A 24876-nucleotide genomic window follows, 5' to 3' on the forward strand; every position below is an offset into this window, starting at 1 on the left:
ATCTACACTCTGAGGACAAAAAGAGTGAAAAACAAAACTGTAATTACCTATCTTTTACTTATTTGTTTAATAAAATCAAACTATTGTTAGTGGAATGTAATGAGAGTCATCCTGAACGCTGTTATATTGCATCCAACTGAGGGCCATATTTATTTAAAAAATGGTGCAACGCAAATATGTGCTGTGGTCGTCAATGAATTTGATGGCATCTATTCAGCGTCTGATTTATTAAGACAGCATATTATGCAGTCAGTTCATGCTGGGAGCGGAATTATTAATACATTAGCAAGCATTAAACTACATACGTTTATGGGAAATGAAAAGCATATATATAATAAGACAAATCAAAGACACACAAACTTTATAGAAGCCTATATTAATTTAATACTTTTAGTTTTAAGATTCTGATTATAATACAAAATTTAAGTCAACTAATATCATGATGTATTTATTTTGGACTAAGCTACCCAGCAATATGTGAAGTTGTTAAAATGAGCTCCACCTTTACCAGCTGCAACATTAAAGTGATGAACACATTAATGCATCAATAATAATGATCCAATAACATAATATATAAATATTTCTGAAATGAGCCTTTCAGCAAAATGAGTACTTTTAACTTTTAGTACTTTAGTATATTTTGATGTTTATACTTTAGCAGTTTTACTGAAGTAACATTTTGAATGCATGACTTTCACTTGTAACAGTGTATTTCTGAACTGTGGTATTACTACTTTTACTCAAGTAAAAGATCTCAGTAAGGAGGGCCGAACCTGTCAAAATCAAAAATAAATAAATAAATGAGTAAATTACTCGATAAATAAATAAATTTGTCATTAAATGTACCAAAATAATATTAAAAATAAGTGTAGGCATTAAATAACTGATGAAGTTCAACATAAATTGTTTTAATTTGCTTTATTAATTTATCTTTGTATTAATTCCCCTATTCAGCTGCAGACTGACAACCCACCGTATGGCGCCGGGGTTGAAGACTGGAGTTGATAAGCAGACAGCGTTAGCTCGCTAGCTAGCTCGCCTTGTACAGTCAATCTATGCACTCAAGTTGACCCCATGATGACACATGTTGAATGACAGCCCCCTCATTTACATAGTGAAGCAGAAATGCATAAAGACATGTAAAAGGAATTGTATAAAGAAAAGAATACAGAAATAAATAACTTTGGGGAAATAAATAGGGGGAATATTGCAAAGGGAAAACAATGCATAAATAAATACATTTAAAAATGATTTTTAACTGATTCAAAATAAATGCAAAAAAAACAAATACATTTAAGTAAATGAAAATATATAGATAAATAAAAAAGGAAAATTAAATAGAAGAGTAAATAAATAGGGAAATTAATAAAAAAGTAAATACAATAGATGCAAATTAAAACAGAAATATCAATTTCTGATTTCATCAATTAATGAATGCCTACATTTTTTTTTAATAATCTCTTTGGTACATTCAATGAGAAATTAATTTATTTATAGAGTAATTCAAAAATCCATTTTTGATTTTGGCAGCTTCTGTCCTCCATATTTCAGTACTTCTTTCACCTTTGATGTAAATGCAGCCAAACTCACAATTAAATGTTTTTGCAGCCTGTCGTGATTCTGATTGATGGTCAAGTTCCAAGTTTAATGAACACAAACCAAAACTCTTCATCCACTATTTGTTTACAGTAATCAGATATTGTGTTCATTAATAACAGCCAAGTTGCTCCATTTTTTCTTTCTAATAATGGCTTTTCCGTTATATAGGCCTATATTGAGGAACTTCCTGTCTGAGTAGAGCTGAAGTTTTGAGTTAATACCGGTAGTTGAAACACAGTAAATATGATCAGCAGTTAGTGTATTTAGTCTCTGTAGGTCAGTGTACTCACCAGTGTTTGGCAGAGATTCTGCTGTGTTGTTGATAAAAACCTGCTGGATTCAGTTGAATGTTTCTTTAGAGAGAAACACAGAGACTTGTCTCGACTGCAGCTCTGCTGTCGCTCAGACAAACGTTCACTTTCATTTCAGGAAATGAGACGTTGCAGCTCTCCTCTTTTAGTGTTGCTCCTCCTCTCAGTGTAGCTCTGTAGGTGAGGCTTTTTTTAAATACCTTGACATGGCTTTGGAACTAGATGAGTTTTAACTTTGTATTTCTTCTTTTCTCTCCAGTGGAAGTAAACAGCAGCCAAAAGAACATACAACTACAAACAGACAACATGACAAAAGAAGTCAGTGCAAGATATTCAAGGACATCCTGTATTTTTTGATCAACAGGCTACAACGCTTCCTCTACAGTCCCTCTACAATCCCACAAACACTCAAATGTTCAGCTCACTGTTTATCCTGCAATTTCACTTTTCTACTGCTTTACAAAGTGTTCATCATCTTTTCTTCATGTGACAGATTTCTTACTGATCACATTACAGGAGAAAAAAAAGTAAAGAAAAACTGAGATGAAAATCTTTTGTCACTGGAACACAATATAGACTTCTCTGTGATTTTGAGGTTTCAAAAAAGTAAAGTACTTCTATCAGAGAACCCTTTACGTTATTTTAGAAAAAGCTTCTCAATCAGAGAGTAGTCGGCCTTAATTACATTCCACGACTGGAAAATCCATAGTGTGTCTAAGAAAACACAGATGGTTTATAATTAGGAAAAGAGTGATATGTTCCCAGGAAGTAATAACTTTAAAATCAAAGGAAATCCTTCAACGCTACTACAAAATGGAAAGATTTCAGGTCATGCAAAATAGCCGCACAATTACTTAAAACAAAGTGACTAAGTAAATGTAATACTTCCTTCCTCTGCCAATGTGTCATTCTGACTGTAATCATTTCAGTATTTATCTCCATACACTATACAGTCTATGATCCATCATAACAACTAATCCCTTTTGCACTTCACTGCTATTCTCCAAAATGTTGAGCACATTTTCTCATTTTCTTTATCTAAAATAAGATTTAAAACTCGGATGGAGAATCCTTCTGATTGGACCACAGCAGTAGATTAATGGGCTTTCCTGTGATTCTCTATTTGTAAAAGTAGTTAAAGTACAATACTTTTAAAGTAAGTCTTAAATGAAAGTAAAGTTGCTGATTTTAGAATGAGCTCAAAAAACTACAAAACAAACAAAAAAGCGTAGAGTACTTGTACCAATTAGACTTCATATAATCTGCTCCAGCATCAGACTGTGTAGATATTTATTAAGAGCATGACCTCATATGACCACAGGCTGCAGTTTATTAACTCCACCAGAGGGCGTTCTCACATATCACTTATTCTCTACAAACTAGTAGCACTGCTTTAACACAACTCAGACCCAGAAGTAATTGCCATCAGGTAGAGGGGTCAGGCTAGTCTTAGGTCTTTGAAAAAGACAATCGGCGTGTACCAGTTTGTCTTTCAAATTCTTTCCTCGACGGAATGTTATTCTTGTTGGTGTATTAAATAACTGACCGATTTTAGTGTCTCTGGAAATAATGTGCCAATGCTTTCTGATAGAATGTTTTATTTCATTTTATTTGATCTATCAGTAAAGTTTAGAACACAGACAGCACTTGGTTTGTTTGTTGTCTTTTTATCCCCTTGTGGTTTTGTTGTCACCTGTTGTAAGGCTGCATCTAGACATTTATCTTCATATCCTCTTTGTTTAAAACATGTTTTCATTATGCTCACTTGGTTATCAAAAGATTCCTTTGTGTCACAAATTCTCTGTAATCTATGGAATTGACTCAATGGGATGGCATCTTTCATGCTTGTTAGCTAGTACCAGTAGAATGCAATGTCTTTGCTGTGCTGCGTTGAGATGGTGCAGATTGAAGGAAACCGGTCGCTTCAGTCTTTGTTTCCTTGCAGGGTCCAGTTAGGTTGGCGCTAACCTGGCTTCTTTGCTCCGGTGGTTTTACCGTCAGCGGGCAGACCGTGACGTAGCTGCTACTAAACTTGTTTCCTCTCTGTTAGCAGAGCGTACTTAACAGGGAAGTTTTCAGGCAGACTCTTGCGTCCCTGCGAGGGGAAAGGAGTCTGATGTGTCTGCTCCAAGCAGACTGCACGGTGCTCAGAGCTCCACCAGTGTGGAGAGCCGAGCCGAGGTGAAGAGAAAAAAGAGAGACCAAAAAGAGAAAGAGAGAAAAGCTGAGGCTGCGGTTTTGTCGACCTGTTGACGTCATGAGTCATGGCCTACAGTAGCCTATAGTTATTGTAAACGTTGAGTCCATGAGCAGAGTTCAGGGCTCAGACGCCATTTTCAGTGGCAAGTCCCAGCACTACATAATCTTACACTACCAACTATCTCAAATGTGATGGGTGTTGGAGCTTGTCAACTGAAGTCAGTCTGAGAACAGCTGATGGTGTTTTTAATCGCATTATTTGGTGTCATTATAGAAACACCATCAGCTGTTTTTTCAGCTTTGATATCAATCAAAAACAAAATAACTTAATCAGACACAATAAAAACATTAGTTTGCTTTTGTTTATTTAAAAAGAAAAAGAGAGAAAAGTAAATCACATTTGTCTTATTCATAAACTGCTCTTCAGTAATTTGTTCCAGAATGCAACACTTCTTATATACACAATGATCAGATAATAAACAATTTGAATTTGACACGTACAAATGCTTCTGATTACTGCAAACATTTGTTTTGATGATTTAACAGTCTTGAAGGCAGGTAATGCACTTTTTAGAATAAATTAGACTACATTAGATAATATCAATCAGTGTGGTAAAATCTGTGTGTTGTAGTAATAAGTAGCAATGTGACACATCAAATGAAAACATTTTCAGGATAAAAGAAAAAATATGTAAAAACAACAATGTATAAATTGTATATCACCAATAAATACACATTTATTACATCAAATTAAAGTGAATCGTTGGTTGTTCTACTCAGTGTGATTGACAGGAGAGATGATCAGAGGGGCAGAGTTTTTACCTCCATAGTTAAGACTGGGACTAAAGTATGGGTAGAGTTTCTCAGTGAAGCAGCAGCCAGTAAAGGAGTAGATAAGAGCTGCAGCATCAACATCATAAAAGGAGACCAGACCCTCCTCATAATCCACAAACACCCCCACCTTCTCAGGCTGAGACTTCAGCGAGAGACTGACTAGAGGGCCAGCACAAGCTTTGTACTCATTTTTATTCCTCAACCATATCGTCCAGTAACCATTCTGAGGATTCAGTGTGATTATTCCCTTCCTGTTGATCGACTCTCTGGCCACTCCTAAATCCCACTCAGTCTTCCCTTTAACCTGAACCTCGTAGTAAAACCTTCCTGAAGAGAAACTCTGCTTTGCTAAGACACTAGGACAGGTATCAAATCTCTCTGGGTTGTCTGGGAGATTCTTTCTTTCACCACAGTTTACTTGTTGTCCATCATCAGACAGGATGAGGTAGGGATTTGCTGTATCAGGATCAAGTGTCACATCCACTGCAGACTGCTGGACCCTCTTCAGCTCGGCCTCAAACAGCTTCTTCATCTGTTTACTGAGCGTCTCCTCCAGCTGATTCACAGCTCTCACCACGGTCCCCTCATACGTAGATGGACGGACGCTGACTTCTGTCCAGGTTTTGGTGGGTAGAGCGTTCAGGGACGGGAAGCCTTGGAGGAGGTGGAGGTGGTCTTCAGAGCGTGAGAACTGATCCACTTCAGTGCTTCTCTTCTTCAGCTCAGAGATTTCCTGTTCCAGCTCTTTGATGAAGCCTTCAGCCTGTTTCTCTGTCTTTCTCTGCTTCTCTTGGATCGTGTTGATGAGCTCGGCCTGGCTTCTCTCAACAGACTCCTTCATAGCGGTGAAGACCTGAACACCATCTGCTATCTCTCTGTCTGCATCTTCCTTACTGAGCTCCACTGAGTGTTTCATCTCCTGAATCTTCAGTCGTCTCTTCTGGATCATCTGCTGAATTTCAGCCTCTGTGTTTCCCAGCTCGGCCTTCTTTCCATCATATCCTTCTTTCAAAGGAACAACATCATGTGTCTTGTGGTCTAAAACAGTGCAGAGCATGCAGACACACATCTGGTCGGTCTTACAGAACAGCTCCAGCAGTTTATCGTGCTTCGTACACATCCTGCCTTCCAGGTTCTCCACAGGGTCGATCAGCTGATGTCTTTTCAGGCCTGACCTTGTCAGATGAGGCTCCAGGTGAGTCTCACAGTAGGAGTCCAGACACACCAGGCAGGACTTCAGGGCCTTCAGTTTGGTTCCAGTGCAGGCGTCACAGGGAACTTCTCCTGGTTTGGCAGCTTGTTGCTCTGAGCTGCTGCTGCTGGCTTTCTGTTGAGCTGACTGTCTGAACTGAGCAGCCATCTCAGAGATGAAAGTATTGACCTGCAGCTCAGGTCTAGTGTTGAAAACCTTTTTACAGTTTGGACACTGACACGGGACCTTAATATCCCAGTGTTCAGTGATGCAGGTTTTACAGAAGTTGTGTCCACATGGTATGGCGACTGGATCAGTGAACACATCCAGACAGATGGAGCACAGAAACTGATCTTCAGTCAGCAGACAGCTGGCAGCAGACATATCTACACTCTGAGGACAAAAAGAGTGAAAAACAAAACTGTAATTACCTATCTTTTACTTATTTGTTTAATAAAATCAAACTATGGTTAGTGGAATATAATGAGAGTCATCCTGAACGCTGTTATATTGCATCCAACTGAGGGCCAAACTTATTATAAAAAATGGTGCAGGGCAAATATGTGCTGTAGTCGTCAATGAATTTGATGGCATCTATTCAGTGTCTGATTTATTAAGACAGCATATTATGCAGTCAGTTCATGCTGGGAGTGGAATTATTAATACATTAGCAAGCATTAACCTACACACGTTTATGGGAAATGAAAAGCATATAATAAGACAAATCAAAGACACACAAACTTTACAGAAGCCTGTATTAATTTAATACTTTTAGTTACAAGATTCTGATTATAATACAAAATATAAGTCAACTAATATCATGATGTATTTATTTTGGACTAAGCTACCCAGCAATATGTAAAGTTGTTAAAATGAGCTCCACCTTTACTAGCTGCCACATTAAAGTGATGAACACATTAATGCATCAATAATAATGATCCAATAACATAATATATATTATTCTGAAATGAGCCTTTCAGCATAATGAGTACTTTTAACTTTTAGTACTTTAGTATATTTTGATGTTTACTTTAGCACTTTTACTGAAGTAACATTTTGAATGCATGACTTTTACTTGTAACAGTGTATTTCTGAACTGTGGTATTACTACTTTTACTCAAGTAAAAGATCTCTGTATGGAGGGCCGAACCTGTCAAAATCTAAATAAATTAATATGTCATTAAATGTACCAAAATAATATTAAAAATAAGTATAGGCATTCATTAATTGATGAATTGTAACATAATTTTTTTTAATTTACTTTATTCATTTATCTTTGTATTAATTCCTATTGATCTACTCTTTTAATTTTCCGTTTTATTATTATTTTATTAACTTATATTTATTTATTTAATTTTGCTTTTATTTTTTATTAATTTAAAATATATTATTAAATGTATTTATTAATTATAAATTAATTAATTCATGTATTTGTTTATTTATCTATTATTTTCCCTTTGCAAGTTCCCCCTATTATCTCCCCAAACTTATTTATTTCTGTATTCTGTTCTTTAGACGTTTCTTTTTTTACATTTCTTGATGCAATTCTGCCTCATTATACAAATGAGGGGTCTGTCATTCAACTTGAGTCTTGGTGTCAACTTTTCGCTTATTGGTTGATCGACGTTGAAAAATGAAAGCAGAATGGAAATTACGTTTCCAACGTCGTCGCCTGCGCCTACGATGTGTCCTCCTGTTGGCTGAAAATGCACCGGTATGTTTACGTATTGTATTGTATTGTGTTATTCTGTTATCTACGTATGTTTGAATAGTGGTCGTGGCTCCGCCCCTTCCGCTATGTAGCCAAGATGGCGACAGTTGAGTGTGGAAAGTGTCCAGCATTCCACACTCAACGATTTGATGGTTTTGAGTACAACATCCGGGTACTTTGAGTGCACTGGATTTTGCCGTACTTCCCAGTGTGAACGAACTTATGCACTCAAAGTAGTAAGTGCAAGTACAGAAGCATGCTGATTGGAACACACTGCAGTCTTTAATCTCCGGCTACGTACAGTACACTACAATGGAGAGAAAGGGCTTGGCAGCTTCGGCCTGGAGGTTCTCACTCTGAACAAGCTCTTGACCTTGGGGGTCTGCAAAAGAGTTAAACAGTTATGCTTCAGTTGGTTGGTCTGCACACCTGTACCAGTCGGACAATGCAACCAGCTGCAGACTGACAACCCACCGTATGGAGCCGGGGATGAAGACTGGAGTTGATAAGCAGACAGCGTTAGCTCGCCTTGTACAGTCAATCTATGCACTCAAGTTGACCCAATGATGACACATGTTGAATGACAGCCCCCTCATTTACATAGTGAAGCAGAAATGCATAAAAACATGTAAAAGGAATTGTATAAAGAAAAGAATACAGAAATAAATAACGTTGTGCAATAAATAGGGTGAATATTGCAAAGGCAAAACAATGCATAAATAAATAAATGTAATAATAAATAAATACATTTAAAAAATATTTTTAACTGATTAAAAATGAATGTAGAAATAAACAAATACATTTAAGTAAATGAAAATATATAAATAAATAAAAAAGGAAAATTAAATAGAAGAGTACATAAATAGGGGAATTAATACAAAGGTGAATACAATAGATGCAAATTAAAAAATAAATATCAATTTCTGATTTCATCAATTAATTAATGCCTACATTTATTTTTAATATTATTTTTGGTACATTCAATGAGAAATTTATTTATTTATAGAGTAATTCAATAATTCATTTTTGATTTTGGCAGCTTCTGTCCTCCATATTTCAGCAATTCTTTCACCTTTGATGTAAATGCAGACAAACTCACAATTAAATGTTTTTGCAGCCTGTCGTGATTCTGATTGATGGTCAAGTTACAAGTTTAATGAACACAAACCAAAACTCTTCATCCACTATTTGTTTACAGTAATCAGATATTGTGTTCATTAATAACAGCCTAATTGCTCCATTTTTTCTTTCTAATAATGGCTTTTCAGTTATATAGGCCTTTATTGAGGAACTTCCTGTCTGAGTAGAGCTGAAGTTTTGAGTTAATACCGGTTGTTGAAACACAGTAAATATGATCAGCTTACAAAGGCAGACAGCAGCTACAGAAACAGAGAAGTTGAGAGGAAAGGGTTTGAAGTTCACGGCTGTTTACCAAAGTGTGTAACAGTTATAAGTGGTAAAACCTAAATTTGGTACCTTTTATAATCATTAAATCAGATACTGTACTCCAAAAGGAATCTAAGCTACATTAGTTAGCTTTTAGCATGACTAGTTTATCTGCTGTTTTTTTCTTTGTTGTGGTTTCTGGTTTCAACTAAATCTTGACAGTTAGTGTATTTAGTCTCTGTAGGTCAGTGTACTCACCAGTGTTTGGCAGAGATTCTGCTGTGTTGTTGATAAAAACCTGCTGGATTCAGTTGAATGTTTCTTTAGAGAGAAACACAGAGACTTGTCTCGACTGCAGCTCTGCTGTCACTCAGACAAACTTTCACTTTCATTTCCTGAAATGCAGCTCTCTTCTTTCGGTGTTGCTCCTCCTCTCAGTGCAGATCTGTCAGTGAGGCTTTTGAAATACCTTGACATGGCTTTGGAACAAGATGAGTTTTTTTACTTTTTGTTTCTTCTTCTTTCTTTCTACAGTGGAAGTAAAGCAGCCAAAAGAACATACAACTACAAACAGACAACATAACAAAAGAGGTCAGTGCAAGATATTCAAGAACATCCTGTATTTTTTGATCAACAGGCTACAACGCTTCCTCTACAGTCCCTCTACAATCCCACAAACACTCCAATGTTCAGCTCACTGTTTATCCTGCAATTTCACTTTTCTGCTGCTTTACAAACTGTTTATCTTTTCTTCATTTTGACAGATTTCTTACTGATCACATCACAGGAGAAAAAAAGTAAAGATAAACTGAGATGAAAATCTTTTGTCACTGGAACACAATATAGGCTTCTCTGTGATTTTGAGGTTTCAAAAAACGTAAAGTACTTCTATCAGAGAACCCTTTACGTTATTTTAGAAAAAGTTTCTCAATCAGAGAGAGTAGTCGGCCTTAAATACATTCCACGACTGGAAAATCCATAGTGTGTCTAAGAAAACACAGATGGTTTATAATTAGGAAAAGAGTGATATGTTCCCAGGAAGTAATAATTTTAAAATCAAAGGAAATCCTTCAACGCTACTACAAAATAGAAAGATTATAGGTCATGCAAAATAGCCGCACTATTACTTAAAACAAAGTGACTAAGTAAATGTAATACTTCCTTCCTCTGCCAATGTGTCATTCTGACTGTAACCATTTCAGTATTTATCTCCATACACTATACAGTCTATGATCCATCATAGCAACTAATCCCTCTGCACTTCACTGCTGTTCTCCAAAATGTTGAGCACATTTTCTAATTTTCTTTATCTAAAATAAGATTTTAAAACTCGGATGGAGAATCCTTCTGATTGGACCACAGCAGTAGATTAATGGGCTTTCCTGTGATTCTCTATTTGTAAAAGTAGTTAAAGTACAATACTTTTAAAGTAAGTCTTAAATGAAAGTAAAGTTGCTGATTTTAGAATGAGCTCAAAAAACTACAAAACAAACAAAAAAGCGTAGAGTACTTGTACCAATTAGACTTCATATAATCTGCTCCAGCATCAGACTGTGTAGATATTTATTAAGAGCATGACCTCATATGACCACAGGCTGCAGTTTATTAACTCCACCAGAGGGCGTTCTCACATATCACTTATTCTCTACAAACTAGTAGCACTGCTTTAACACAACCGAGACCCAGAAGTAATTGCCATCAGGTAGAGGGGTCAGGCTAGTCTTAGGTCTTTGAAAAAGACAATCGGCGTGTACCAGTTTGTCTTTCAAATTCTTTCCTCGACGGAATGTTATTCTTGGTGGTGTATTAAATAACTGACCGATTTTAGTGTCTCTGGAAATAATGTGCCAATGCTTTCTGATAGAATGTTTTATTTCATTTTATTTGATCTATCAGTAAAGTTTAGATCACAGACAGCACTTGGTTTGTTTGTTGTCTTTTTATCCCCTTGTGGTTTTGTTGTCACCTGTTGTAAGGCTGCATCTAGACATTTATCTTCATATCCTCTTTGTTTAAAACATGTTTTCATTATGCTCACTTGGTTATCAAGATTCCTTTGTGTCACAAATTCTCTGTAATCTATGGAATTGACTCAATGGGATGGCATCTTTCATGCTTGTTAGCTAGTACCAGTAGAATGCAATGTCTTTGCTGTGCTGCGTTGAGATGGTGCAGATTGAAGGAAACCGGTCGCTTCAGTCTTTGTTTCCTTGCAGGGTCCAGTTAGGTTGGCGCTAACCTGGCTTCTTTGCTCCGGTGGTTTTACCGTCAGCGGGCAGACCGTGACGTAGCTGCTACTAAACTTGTTTCCTCTCTGTTAGCAGAGCGTACTTAACAGGGAAGTTTTCAGGCAGACTCTTGCGTCCCTGCGAGGGGAAAGGAGTCTGATGTGTCTGCTCCAAGCAGACTGCACGGTGCTCAGAGCTCCACCAGTGTGGAGAGCCGAGCCGAGGTGAAGAGAAAAAAGAGAGACCAAAAAGAGAAAGAGAGAAAAGCTGAGGCTGCGGTTTTGTCGACCTGTTGACGTCATGAGTCATGGCCTACAGTAGCCTATAGTTATTGTAAACGTTGAGTCCATGAGCAGAGTTCAGGGCTCAGACGCCATTTTCAGTGGCAAGTCCCAGCACTACATAATCTTACACTACCAACTATCTCAAATGTGATGGGTGTTGGAGCTTGTCAACTGAAGTCAGTCTGAGAACAGCTGATGGTGTTTTTAATCGCATTATTTGGTGTCATTATAGAAACACCATCAGCTGTTTTTTCAGCTTTGATATCAATCAAAAACAAAATAACTTAATCAGACACAATAAAAACATTAGTTTGCTTTTGTTTATTTAAAAAGAAAAAGAGAGAAAAGTAAATCACATTTGTCTTATTCATAAACTGCTCTTCAGTAATTTGTTCCAGTATGCAACACTTCTTATATACACAATGATCAGATAATAAACAATTTGAATTTGACACGTACAAATGCTTCTGATTACTGCAAACATTTGTTTTGATGATTTAACAGTCTTGAAGGCAGGTAATGCACTTTTTAGAATAAATTAGACTACATTAGATAATATCAATCAGTGTGGTAAAATCTGTGTGTTGTAGTAATAAGTAGCAATGTGACACATCAAATGAAAACATTTTCAGGATAAAAGAAAAAATATGTAAAAACAACAATGTATAACCAATAAATACATATTTATTACATCAAATGAAAGTGAATCTTTGGTTGTTCTACTCAGTGTGATTGACAGGAGAGATGATCAGAGGGGCAGAGTTTTTACCTCCATAGTTAAGACTGGGACTAAAGTATGGGTAGAGTTTCTCAGTGAAGCAGCAGCCAGTAAAGGAGTAGATAAGAGCTGCAGCATCAACATCATAAAAGGAGACCAGACCCTCCTCATAATCCACAAACACCCCCACCTTCTCAGGCTGAGACTTCAGGGAGAGACTGACTAGAGGGCCAGCACAAGCTTTGTACTCATTTTTATTCCTCAACCATATCGTCCAGTAACCATTCTGAGGATTCAGTGTGATTATTCCCTTCCTGTTGATCGACTCTCTGGCCACTCCTAAATCCCACTCAGTCTTCCCTTTAACCTGAACCTCGTAGTAAAACCTTCCTGAAGAGAAACTCTGCTTTGCTAAGACACTAGGACAGGTATCAAATCTCTCTGGGTTGTCTGGGAGATTCTTTCTTTCACCACAGTTTACTTGTTGTCCATCATCAGACAGGATGAGGTAGGGATTTGCTGTATCAGGATCAAGTGTCACATCCACTGCAGACTGCTGGACCCTCTTCAGCTCGGCCTCAAACAGCTTCTTCATCTGTTTACTGAGCGTCTCCTCCAGCTGATTCACAGCTCTCACCACGGTCCCCTCATACGTAGATGGACGGACGCTGACTTCTGTCCAGGTTTTGGTGGGTAGAGCGTTCAGGGACGGGAAGCCTTGGAGGAGGTGGAGGTGGTCTTCAGAGCGTGAGAGCTGATCCACTTCAGTGCTTCTCTTCTTCAGCTCAGAGATTTCCTGTTCCAGCTCTTTGATGAAGCCTTCAGCCTGTTTCTCTGTCTTTCTCTGCTTCTCTTGGATCGTGTTGATGAGCTCGGCCTGGCTTCTCTCAACAGACTCCTTCATAGCGGTGAAGACCTGAACACCATCTGCTATCTCTCTGTCTGCATCTTCCTTACTGAGCTCCACTGAGTGTTTCATCTCCTGAATCTTCAGTCGTCTCTTCTGGATCATCTGCTGAATTTCAGCCTCTGTGTTTCCCAGCTCGGCCTTCTTTCCATCATATCCTTCTTTCAAAGGAACAACATCATGTGTCTTGTGGTCTAAAACAGTGCAGAGCATGCAGACACACATCTGGTCGGTCTTACAGAACAGCTCCAGCAGTTTATCGTGCTTCGTACACATCCTGCCTTCCAGGTTCTCCACAGGGTCGATCAGCTGATGTCTTTTCAGGCCTGACCTTGTCAGATGAGGCTCCAGGTGAGTCTCACAGTAGGAGTCCAGACACACCAGGCAGGACTTCAGGGCCTTCAGTTTGGTTCCAGTGCAGGCGTCACAGGGAACTTCTCCTGGTTTGGCAGCTTGTTGCTCTGAGCTGCTGCTGCTGGCTTTCTGTTGAGCTGACTGTCTGAACTGAGCAGCCATCTCAGAGATGAAGGTATTGACCCGCAGCTCAGGTCTAGTGTTGAAAACCTCTTTACAGTTGGGACACTGGCATAGGACATTAATATCCCAGTGTTGAGTAATGCAGGTTTTACAGAAGTTGTGTCCACATGGTATGGTGACTGGATCAGTGAACACATCCAGACAGATGGAGCACAGAAACTGATCTTCAGTCAGCAGACAGCTGGCAGCAGACATATCTACACTCTGAGGACAAAAAGAGTGAAAAACAAAACTGTAATTACCTATCTTTTACTTATTTGTTTAATAAAATCAAACTATGGTTAGTGGAATATAATGACAGTCATCCTGAACGCTGTTATATTGCATCCAACTGAGGGCCATATTTATTAAAAAAATGGTGCAACGCAAATATGTGCTGTGATCGTCAATGAATTTGATGGCATCTATTCAGCGTCTGATTTATTAAGACAGCATATTATGCAGTCAGGTCATGCTGGGAGTGGAATTATAAATAGATTATCAAGCATTAACCTAGACACGTTTATGGGAAATGAAAAGCATATATAATAAGACAAATCAAAGACACACAAACTTTACAGAAGCCTGTATTAATTTAATACTTTTAGTTGCAAGATTCTGATTATAATACAAAATTTAAGTCAACTAATATTATGATGTATTTATTTTGGACTAAGCTACCCAGCAATATGTAAAGTTGTTAAAATGAGCTACACCTTTACCAGCTGCAACATTAAAGTGATGAACACATTAATGCATCAATAATAATGATCCAATAACATAAATGAACTTTTCAGCATAATGAGTACTTTTAACTTTTAGTACTTTACTATATTTTGATGTTTATACTTTAGCACTTTTACTGAAGTAACATTTTGAATGCATGACTTTTACTTGTAACAGTGTATTTCTGAACTGTGGTATTACTACTTTTACTCAAGTAAAAGATCTCAGTATGGAGGGCCGAACCTGTCAAAATCTAAATAAATTAATATGTCATTAAATGTACCAAAATAATATTAAAAATAAGTGTAGGCATTAATTAATTGATGAATTGTAAAATAAATTGTTTTAATTTACTTTATTCATTTATATTTGTATTAATTCCCCTATTTATCTACTCTACTAATTTTCCCTTTTATTTTTTTATAAACTTATATTTATTTATTTAATTTTTCATTTATATTTTATTAATTTAAAATATACTATTAAATATATTTAATCATTATTAATTAATTTATGTATTTATTTATCTATCCATTATTTTCCCTTTGCAAGTTCCCCCTATTATTTCCCCAAACTTATTTATTTCTGTATTCTTTTCTTTAGACGTTTCTTTTTTTACATTTCTTTATGTAATTCTGCTTCATTATACAAATGAGGGGGCTGTCATTCAACTTGAGTCATGGGGTCAACTGTTCGCCTATTGGTTGATCGACATCAGAGTGCATTGATCGACTTTACATGTTAGCATGCTAGCTAGCAAACGCTCTCTGCTTATTAACTCCAGTCTTCATCTCCGGCTACGTACAGTACACTACAATGGAGAGAAAGGGCTTGGCGGCTTCGGCCTGGAGGTTCTCACTCTGAACAAGCTCAACCTTGGGGGTTCGCAAAAGAGTTAAACAGTTAAGCTCCAGTTGGTTGGTCTGCACACCTGTACCAGTCGGACAATGCAACCAGCTGCAGACTGACAACCCACCGTATGGAGCCGGGTATGAAGACTGGAGTTGATAAGCAGACAGCGTTAGCTCGCTTTGTACAGTCAATCTGCACTCAAGTTGACCCCATGATGACACATGTTGAATGACAGCCCACTCATTTACATAGTGAAGCAGAAATGCATAAAGACATGTAAAAGGAATTGTATAAAGAAAAGAATACAGAAATAAATAACTTTGGCAAAATAAATAGGGGGAATATTGCAAAGGGAAAACAATGAATGAATCAATTAAAATGTAATAATTAATAAATACATTTAAAAATGATTTTTAACTGATTCAAAATAAATGTAAAAATAAAAAAATACATTTAAGTAAATGAAAATAAATAAAAAAAGGAAAATTAAATATTAGAGTAGATAAATAGTTGAAATAATACAAATGTAAATACAAAAGATGCATATTAAAACAGAAATATCAATTTCTGTCACATTTCATCAATTAATTAATGTCTACATTTATTTTTAATATTATTTTTGGTACATTCAATGAGAAATTTATTTATTTATAGCGCAATTTAATAATTAATTTTTGATTTTGGCAGCTTCTGTCCTCCATATTTCAGTACTTCTTTCACCTTTGATGTAAATGCAGCCAAACTCACAATTGAATGTTTTTGCAGCCTGTCGTGATTCTGATTGATGGTCAAGTTCCAAGTTTAATGAACACAAACCAAAACTCTTCATCCACTACTTGTTTACAGTAATCAGATATTGTGTTCATTAATAACAGACAAATTGCTCCATTTTTTCTTTCTAATAATGGCTTTTCAGTTATATAGGCCTATATTGAGGAACTTCCTGTCTGAGTAGAGCTGAAGTTTTGAGTTCATACCGGTTGTTGAAACACAGTAAATATGATCAGCTTACAAAGGCAGACAGCAGCTACAGAAACAGAGAAGTTGAGAGGAAAGGGTTTGAAGTTCACGGCTGTTTACCAAAGTGTGTAACAGTTATAAGTGGTAAAACCTAAATTTGGTACCTTTTATAATCATTAAATCAGATACTGTACTCCAAAAGGAATCTAAGCTACACCAGTTAGCTTTTAGCATGACTAGTTTATCTGCTGTTTTATTCTTTGTTGTGGTTTCTGGTTTCAACTAAATCTTGACAGTTAGTGCATTTAGTCTCTGTAGGTCAGTGTACTCACCAGTGTTTGGCAGAGATTCTGCTGTGTTGTTGATAAAAACCTGCTGGATTCAGTTGAATGTTTCTTTAGAGAGAAACACAGAGACTTGTCTCGACTGCAGCTCTGCTGTCGCTCAGACAAACATTCACTTTCATTTCAGGAAATGAGACGTTGCAGCTCTCCTCTTTCAGTGTTGCTCCTCCTCTCAGTGTAGCTCTGTAGGTGAGGTTTTATTGACTCTTTGGGAAATACCTTAACATGGCTTTGGAACAAGATGAGCTTTAACTTTTTGTTTCTTCCTCTTTTTTCTGGAGCAGCAGCCAAAACAACATACAACTACAAACAGACAACAGAACAAAAGAGGTCAGTGCAAGATATTCAAGAACATCCTGTATGTTTTGATCAACAGGCTACAACGCTTCCTCTACAGTCCCTCTACAGTCCCTCAAACACTCCAATGTTCAGCTCACTGTTTATCCTGCAATTTCCCTTTTCTGCTGCTTTACAAAGTGTTCACCATCTTTTCTTCATTTTGACAGATTTCTTACTGATCACAATACAGGAGAAAAAAAGTAAAGGAAAACTGAGATGAAAATCTTTTGTCACTGGAACACAATATAGGCTTCTCTGTGACTTTGAGGTTTCAAAAAAAGTAAAGTACTTCTATCAGAGAACCCTTTATTTTATTTTAGAAAAAGCTCCTCAATCAGACAGAGTAGCCGGCCTTAATTACATTTCACGTCTGGAAAATCCATAGTGTGTCTAAAAAAACACAGATGGTTTATAATTAGGAAAAGAGTGATGTGTTCCCAGGAAGTAATAATTCTAAAATCAAAGGAAATCCTTCAATGCTACTACAAAATAGAAAGATTTTAGGTCATGCAAAATATCCACACAATTACTTAAAACAAAGTGACTAAGTAAATGTAATACTTCCTACCTCTGCCAATGTGTCATCCTGACTGTAACCATTTCAGTATTTATCTCCATACACTATACAGTCTATGATCCATCATAGCAACTAATCCCTCTGCACTTCACTGCTGTTCTCCAAAATGTTGAGCACATTTTCTCATTTTCTTTATCTAAAATAAGATTTTAAAACTCGGATGGAGAATCCTTCTGATTGGACCACAGCAGTAGATTAATGGGCTTTTCTGTGATTCTCTATTTGTAAAAGTAGTTAAAGTACAATACTTTTAAAGTAAGTCTTAAATGAAAGTAAAGTTGCTGATTTTAGAATGAGCTCAAAAAACTACAAAACAAACAAAAAAGCGTAGAGTACTTGTACCAATTAGACTTCATATAATCTGCTCCAGCATCAGACTGTGTAGATATTTATTAAGAGCATGACCTCATATGACCACAGGCTGCAGTTTATTAACTCCACCAGAGAGCGTTCTCACATATCACTTATTCTCTACAAACTAGTAGCACTGCTTTAACACAACTCAGACCCAGAAGTAATTGCCATCAGGTAGAGGGGTCAGGCTAGTCTTAGGTCTTTGAAAAAGACAATCGGCGTGTTCCAGTTTGTCTTTCAAATTCTTTCCTCGACGGAATGTTATTCTTGTTGGTGTATTAAATAACTGACCGATTTTAGTGTCTCTGGAAATAATGTGCCAATGCTTTCTGATAGAATGTTTTATTTCATTTGATCTATCAGTAAAGTTTAAAACACAGACAGCACTTGGTTTGTTTGTTGTCTTTCTATCCCCTTGTGGTTTTGTTGTCACCTGCTGTAAGGCTGCATCTAGACATTTATCTTCATATTCTCTCTTTTCAAAAAACATTACTTCATTATGCTCACTTGGTTATCAAAAGATTCCTTTTTGTTACTAATTCTCTGTAATCTATGGAACTGACTCAATGGGATGGCATCTTTCATGCTTGTTAGCTAGTACCAGTAGAATGCAATGTCTTTGCTGTGCTGCGTTGAGATGGTGCAGATTGAAGGAAACCGGTCGCTTCAGTCTTTGTTTCCTTGCAGGGTCCAGTTAGGTTGGCGCTAACCTGGCTTTTTTGCTCCGGTGGTTTTACCGTCAGCGGGCAGACTGTGCCGTAGCCGCTACTAAACTTGTTTGCTCTCTGTTAGCGGAGCGTACGTAACAGAGATGTTTTCAGACAGACTCTTGCATCCCTGCGAGGGGAAAGGAGTCTGATGTCTCTGCTCCAAGCAGACTGCACGGTGCTCAGAGCTCCACCAGTGTGGAGAGCAGAGCTGAGGTGAAGAGAAAAGAGAGAGACCAAAAAGAGAAAGAGAGAACAGTTTTGTCGGCCTGGTGACGTCATGGGTCATGGGCCTATAGTTACTGTAAACGTTGAGTTCATTAGCGGAGTTCAGGGCTCAGATACCATTTTGAGTGGCAAATCCCAGCACCACATAATCTTACTCTACCAACTATCTCAAATGTGATGGGTGTTGGAGCTCGTGAACTGAAGTCAGTCTGAGAACAGCTGATGGTGTTTTTAAAACACATTATTTCGTATCATTATAGAAATACCATCAGCTGTTTTTTCAACTTTGATATCAATCAAAAACAAAATAACTTAATCAGACACAATAAATACTTTAGTTTGTTTTTGTTTATTTAAAAAGAAAAAGAGAGAAAAGTAAATTACTTTTGTATTATTCATAAACTGCTTTTAAGTAATTTGTGCCAGAATGCAACATTTCTTATATACACAATGATCAGATAACAAACAATTTGAATTTGACACGTAGAAATGCTTCTGATTTCTGCAAACATTTTTTTTGATGATTTAACAGTCTTGAAGACAGGTAATGCAGTTATTAGAATAAATTAGACTGTATTAGGTTATATCAATCAGTGTGGTAGAATCTGTGTGTTGTAGTAATAAGTAGAAATGTGACATATCAAATAAAAACATTTTCAGGATAAAATCTGTAAAAACAACAATGTATAAATTGTATATCACCAATAAATACACATTTATTACATCAAATGAAAGTTAATCTTTGGTTGTTCTACTCAGAGTGATTGACAGGAGAGATGATCAGAGGGGCAGAGTTTTTACCTCCATAGTTAAGACTGGGACTAAAGTATGGGTAGAGTTTCTCAGTGAAGCAGCAGCCAGTAAAGGAGTAGATAAGAGCTGCAGCATCAACATCATAAAAGGAGACCAGACCCTCCTCATAATCCACAAACACCCCCACCTTCTCAGGCTGAGACTTCAGAGAGACACATACTCTAGGGTCAGCAAGAGCTTTGTACTCCTTTGTATTCCTCAACCATATCGTCCAGTAACCATTCTGAGGAGACAGTGTGATTGCTCCCTTCCTGTTGATCGACTCTCTGGCCACTCCTAAATCCCACTCAATCTTCCCTTTAACCTGAACCTCGTAGTAAAACCTTCCTGAAGAGAAACTCTTCTTTGCTAAGACATTAGGACAGGTATCAAATCTCTCTGGGTTGTCTGGGAGATTCTTCCTTACATCACCACGTTTAACTTGTTTTCCATCATCACACAGGATGAGTTTGGTATGTGCTGTATCAGGATCAAGTGTCACATCTACTGCAGACTGCTGGACCCTCTTCAGCTCAACTTCAAACAGCTTCTTCATCTGTTTACTGAGCGTCTCCTCCAGCTGATTCACAGCTCTCACCACAGTCCCCTCATACGTAGATGGACGGACGCTGACTTCTGTCCAGTTTTTGGTGGGTAGAGCAGTGTTCAGGGACGAGAAGCCTTGGAGGAGGTGGAGGTGGTCTTCAGAGAGTAAGAGCCGCTCCACCTCAGTGCTTCTCTTCTTCAGCTCAGAGATTTCCTGTTCCAGCTCTTTGATGAAGCCTTCAGCCTGTTTCTCTGTCTTTCTCCGCTTCCCTTTGATCGTGTCGATGAGCTCGGCCTGGCTTTTCTCAACAGACTCCTTCAGAGCGCTGAAGACCTGAACACCATCTGCTATCTCTCTGTCTGCATCTTTCTTACTGAGCTCCACTGAGTGTTTCATCTCCTGAATCTTCAGTCGTCTCTTCTGGATCATCTGCTGAATTTCAGCCTCCAGCTCGGCCTTCTTTCCTTCATATCCTTCTTTCAGAGGAACAACATCATGTGTCTTGTGGTCTGAAATAGTGCAGAGCATGCAGACACACATCTGGTCGGTCTTACAGAACAGCTCCAGCAGTTTATCGTGCTTCGTACACATCCTGCCTTCCAGGTTCTCCACAGGGTCGATCAGCTGATGTCTTTTCAGGCCTGACATTGTCAGATGAGGCTCCAGGTGAGTCTCACAGTAGGAGTCCAGACACACCAGGCAGGACTTCAGGGCCTTCAGTTTGGTTCCAGTGCAGACGTCACAGGGAACTTCTCCTGATTTGGCAGCTTGTTGCTCTGAGCTGCTGCTGCTGGCTTTCTGTTGAGCTGACTGTCTGAACTGAGCAGCCATCTCAGAGATGAAGGTATTGACCTGCAGCTCAGGTCTAGTGTTGAAAACCTCTTTACAGTTGGGACACTGGCATAGGACATTAACATCCCAGTGTTGAGTGATGCAGGTTTTACAGAAGTTGTGTCCACATGGTGTGCTGACTGGATCAGTGAACACATCCAGACAGATGGAGCACATAAATTGATCTTCAGTCAGCAGACAGCTGGCAGCAGACATATCTACACTCTGAGGACAAAAAGAGTGAAAAACAAAACTGTAATTACCTATCTTTTACTTATTTGTTTAATAAAATCAAACTATGGTTAGTGAAATATAATGAGAGTCATCCTGAACGCTGTTATATTGCATCCAACTGAGGGCCAAATTTATTTAAAAATTAATTTAATAATTTAAAAAGTAATTTAATAATCCATTTTTTATTTTGGCAGCTTCTGTCCTCCATATTTCAGCACTTCTTTCACCTTTGATGTAAATGCAGCCAAACTCACAATTAAATGTTTTTGCAGCCTGTCTTGATTCTGATTGATGGTCAAGTTCCAAGTTTAATGAACACAAACCAAAACTCTTCATCCACTATTTGTTTACAGTAATCAGATATTGTGTTCATTAATAACAGCCAAATTGCTCGCTTTTTTTTTTTCTAATAATGTTTTTTCAGTTATGTAGGCCTATATTTAATTATCGTTTATTGCCCTCACCACAACTGTGGGTGTGGCTCCTGTAAATCCCATCTGGGAAACAAGTCTGACTGGTCTGCAGAGTTGAGCGTTAGCTAGTGTTGTTTCACAGATAAAAACAGTGTTCACTGTTAAAGTTGATCTGAAAACTTTACATTTAGTTCAGCTGAAGACTGGAGCAGATATGAAGTGAGTCACTGAGCACTGGGTTTCCATAGCAACCAGTATACCATAGTCCGCTAACTGAGCTTCCTGTCAACGCCACGGTTTGAGACTATTTTTCAAAGATCAGACTGAGTTTGTTTGTTTGGTGAATTTTTTGAGGCTAAACAAGTGGAGGTGGATCACTCTACCTTTTTTACTCTGTGGTTTTACTTTGCCAGTCACTTATGACAGTAGCATTTGGCTTTTAGCTGCTTGTTAGTTATTCAAATAATAGTTTAAAAAAACGATAAACCAATGATACACTTCTGATGGTTTAAGCATTGCAGTGATAACATCCCAAGCCCTCTCGCTCTTGTTAATATCATAATTTAAATCAAGTAAAATCATAATAAAATTCAATTTTAAAACCCCCCAAAACACAAAGTGATCCTTCATTACTGTCACATCACACATTAAAAGGGGCCTATTATGCTGTTGTGTTATATAGGTTTTTGTGCATGTAAAAGTTCTGCAAAGTTACAAAGCCCAAAGTCCACGCCAAAGGGAGTTACTCTTCCCCACAGAAACACTGCTCCTGAACTGCCTGAAACTCCTCGCTTGAAGTTCCACCTTTTCTTCTGTAGCATGGTGATGTCACCAAGTAAGACATTTGCATAACGACTGGTTTGGCATGCCCTCAAACAAAGCTAGTTAGAGCGGAGCTGGAGTGGAGTCCAAACTGTTTGGTTCGGTTGACCAATCGCAACAGAGTGGGCCAGCTGACCAATCAGAGCAGACTGGGCTGGGGCATGAGGTCAAACAGAGCGTCTCAGACAGAGGGTGAAAAGAGGTGCTGCAGCACAGCCGGTATGAGAAAAGTAAAGCATTGTTTAAACATTAAAGCATGTATACATGTTCCAGTAGAAACCCCAAATACCTGAAATGTATGCACCTGAAAATAAGCATAATAGGTCCTCTTTAAATTATAACATAACACTGCTACCCTGCTGCTAATAGTTTTTTTTTTAAGTAGGCTAAACATTTTGAATTCCAATTTAACTTAACACATTCATTACAATTAACAGTGATATATTTGGACCTCAGTTTAAAATTTGCCCTGGCGGCCCTGAGAGGAACTTTCTGTCTGAGTAGAGCTGAAGTTTTGAGTTAATACCGGTTGTTGAAACACAGTAAATATGATCAGCTTACAAAGGCAGACAGCAGCTACAGAAACAGAGAAGTTGAGAAGAAAGGGTTTGAAGTTCACGGCTGTTTACCAAAGTGTGTAACAGCTATAAGTGGTAAAACGTAAATTTGGTACCTTTTATAATCATTAAATCAGATACTGTACTCCAAAAGGAATCTAATCTACACTAGTTAGCTTTTATCATGACTAGTTTATCTGCTGTTTTATTCTTTGTTATGGTTTCTGGTTTCAACTAAATCTTGACAGTTAGTGTATTTAGTCTCTGTAGGTCAGTGTACTCACCAGTGTTTGGCAGAGATTCTGCTGTGTTGTTGATAAAAACCTGCTGGATTCAGTTGAATGTTTCTTTAGAGAGAAACACAGAGACTTGTCTCGACTGCAGCTCTGCTGTCTCTCAGACAAACTTTTAATTTCATTTCAGGAAATGAGACGTTGCAGCTCTCCTCTTTCAGTGTTGCTCCTCCTCTCAGTGGAGCTCTGTCAGTGAGGTTTTATTGAAATACCTTGACATGGCTTTGGAACAAGATGAGTTTTAACTTTTTGTTTCTTCCTCTTTTTTCTCCAGCAGCAGCCAAAAGAACATACAACTACAAACAGACAACACAACAAAAGAGGTCAGTGCAAGATATTCAAGAACATCCTGTATTTTTTGATCAAGAGGCTACAACGCTTCCTCTACAGTCCCTCTACAATCCCACAAACACTCCAATGTTCAGCTCACTGTTTATCCTGCAATTTCACTTTTCTGCTGCTTTACAAACTGTTTATCTTTTCTTTATGTGACAGATTTCTTACTGATCACATTACAGGAGAAAAAAAAGTAAAGAAAAACTGAGATGAAAATCTTTTGTCACTGGAACACAATATAGGCTTCTCTGTGATTTTGAGGTTTCAAAAAAAGTAAAAAAGTAAAGTACTTCTATCAGAGAACCCTTTACGTTATTTTAGAAAAAGCTCCTCAATCAGACAGAGTAGTCGGCCTTAATTACATTCCACGACTGGAAAATCCATAGTGTGTCTAAGAAAACACAGATGGTTTATAATTAGGAAAAGAGTAATATGTTCCCAGGAAGTAATCATTTTAAAATCAAAGGAAATCCTTCAACGCTACTACAAAATGAAAACAAAACAGTTGAGTGGTAGATGTGCAAAAACATACTGTACATTGTGTCAGAAGGCTTTAACACCACACAACAATCCCATCAGTCTAAAGTTGAGCTCAGTGTTTGATTTTATAATTTGTAACCTTTTAACATCTCAGCAACGTGTATTTTTTCTCACTCTCTTGGGTCAAGATAAATACAGTACAACAAATATAGTCTGTTTAAAAGTAAAATTTGTGAATTGTTCCTTTCACAATGGAAAATTACTGATGCTAATGCTGTAGCTGTTTCAGGTGGCCTTAGATCTGAGTTGGGAAAGTCAAATGCATCATATTGTTGCAGTCGATTGGACGCGACGCTTCACAGCATTGGACGCTTAGTGTGCTGTCACTAGACACAGAGTTGATAAGCAGACAGCGTTAGCTCGCTAGCTAGCTCGCCTTGTACAGTCAATTTATGCACTAAAGTTGACCCCATGATGACACATGTTGAATGACAGCCCCCTCATTTACATAGTGAAGCAGAAATGCATAAAGACATGTTAATTGAATTGTATAAAGAAAAGAATACAGAAATAAATAACTTTGGGGAAATAAATAGGGG

At 37.7% G+C, this 24876-nt stretch overlaps 2 protein-coding genes and 1 pseudogene across 2 annotated transcripts; all 3 read right to left on the reverse strand.

The window, feature by feature from the left end:
• Positions 1–4460: 4460 nt before the first annotated feature.
• Positions 4461–9624, reverse strand: LOC141767099 (E3 ubiquitin-protein ligase TRIM21-like; annotated as a pseudogene).
• A 2429-nt stretch (positions 9625–12053) lies between these two features.
• Positions 12054–16867, reverse strand: LOC141766557 (E3 ubiquitin-protein ligase TRIM21-like). Its single transcript, XM_074633504.1, has 2 exons — positions 16756–16867; positions 12054–14110 (listed from the first exon to the last, which is right to left on the reverse strand). The coding sequence occupies exon 2, from the start codon at positions 14099–14101 to the stop codon at positions 12464–12466; it is 1638 nt and encodes a 545-aa protein (XP_074489605.1). The 5' UTR covers positions 14102–14110; positions 16756–16867; the 3' UTR covers positions 12054–12463.
• A 2438-nt stretch (positions 16868–19305) lies between these two features.
• LOC141766558 (E3 ubiquitin-protein ligase TRIM21-like) lies at positions 19306–23564 on the reverse strand. Its single transcript, XM_074633505.1, has 2 exons — positions 23453–23564; positions 19306–21367 (listed from the first exon to the last, which is right to left on the reverse strand). The coding sequence occupies exon 2, from the start codon at positions 21356–21358 to the stop codon at positions 19724–19726; it is 1635 nt and encodes a 544-aa protein (XP_074489606.1). The 5' UTR covers positions 21359–21367; positions 23453–23564; the 3' UTR covers positions 19306–19723.
• Positions 23565–24876: the final 1312 nt, after the last annotated feature.

This window comes from Sebastes fasciatus, chromosome 4 (genome assembly GCF_043250625.1).
Source record: "Sebastes fasciatus isolate fSebFas1 chromosome 4, fSebFas1.pri, whole genome shotgun sequence".
Taxonomy (NCBI): Eukaryota; Metazoa; Chordata; class Actinopteri; order Perciformes; family Sebastidae; genus Sebastes; species Sebastes fasciatus.

What these genes read in the sequence shown, in the direction of transcription:
- LOC141766557 (XM_074633504.1), bottom strand. Translation starts at nt 14,101, where the DNA reads ATGTCTGCTGCCAGCTGTCTGCTGACTGAAGATCAGTTTCTGTGCTCC.
- LOC141766558 (XM_074633505.1), bottom strand. Translation starts at nt 21,358, where the DNA reads ATGTCTGCTGCCAGCTGTCTGCTGACTGAAGATCAATTTATGTGCTCC.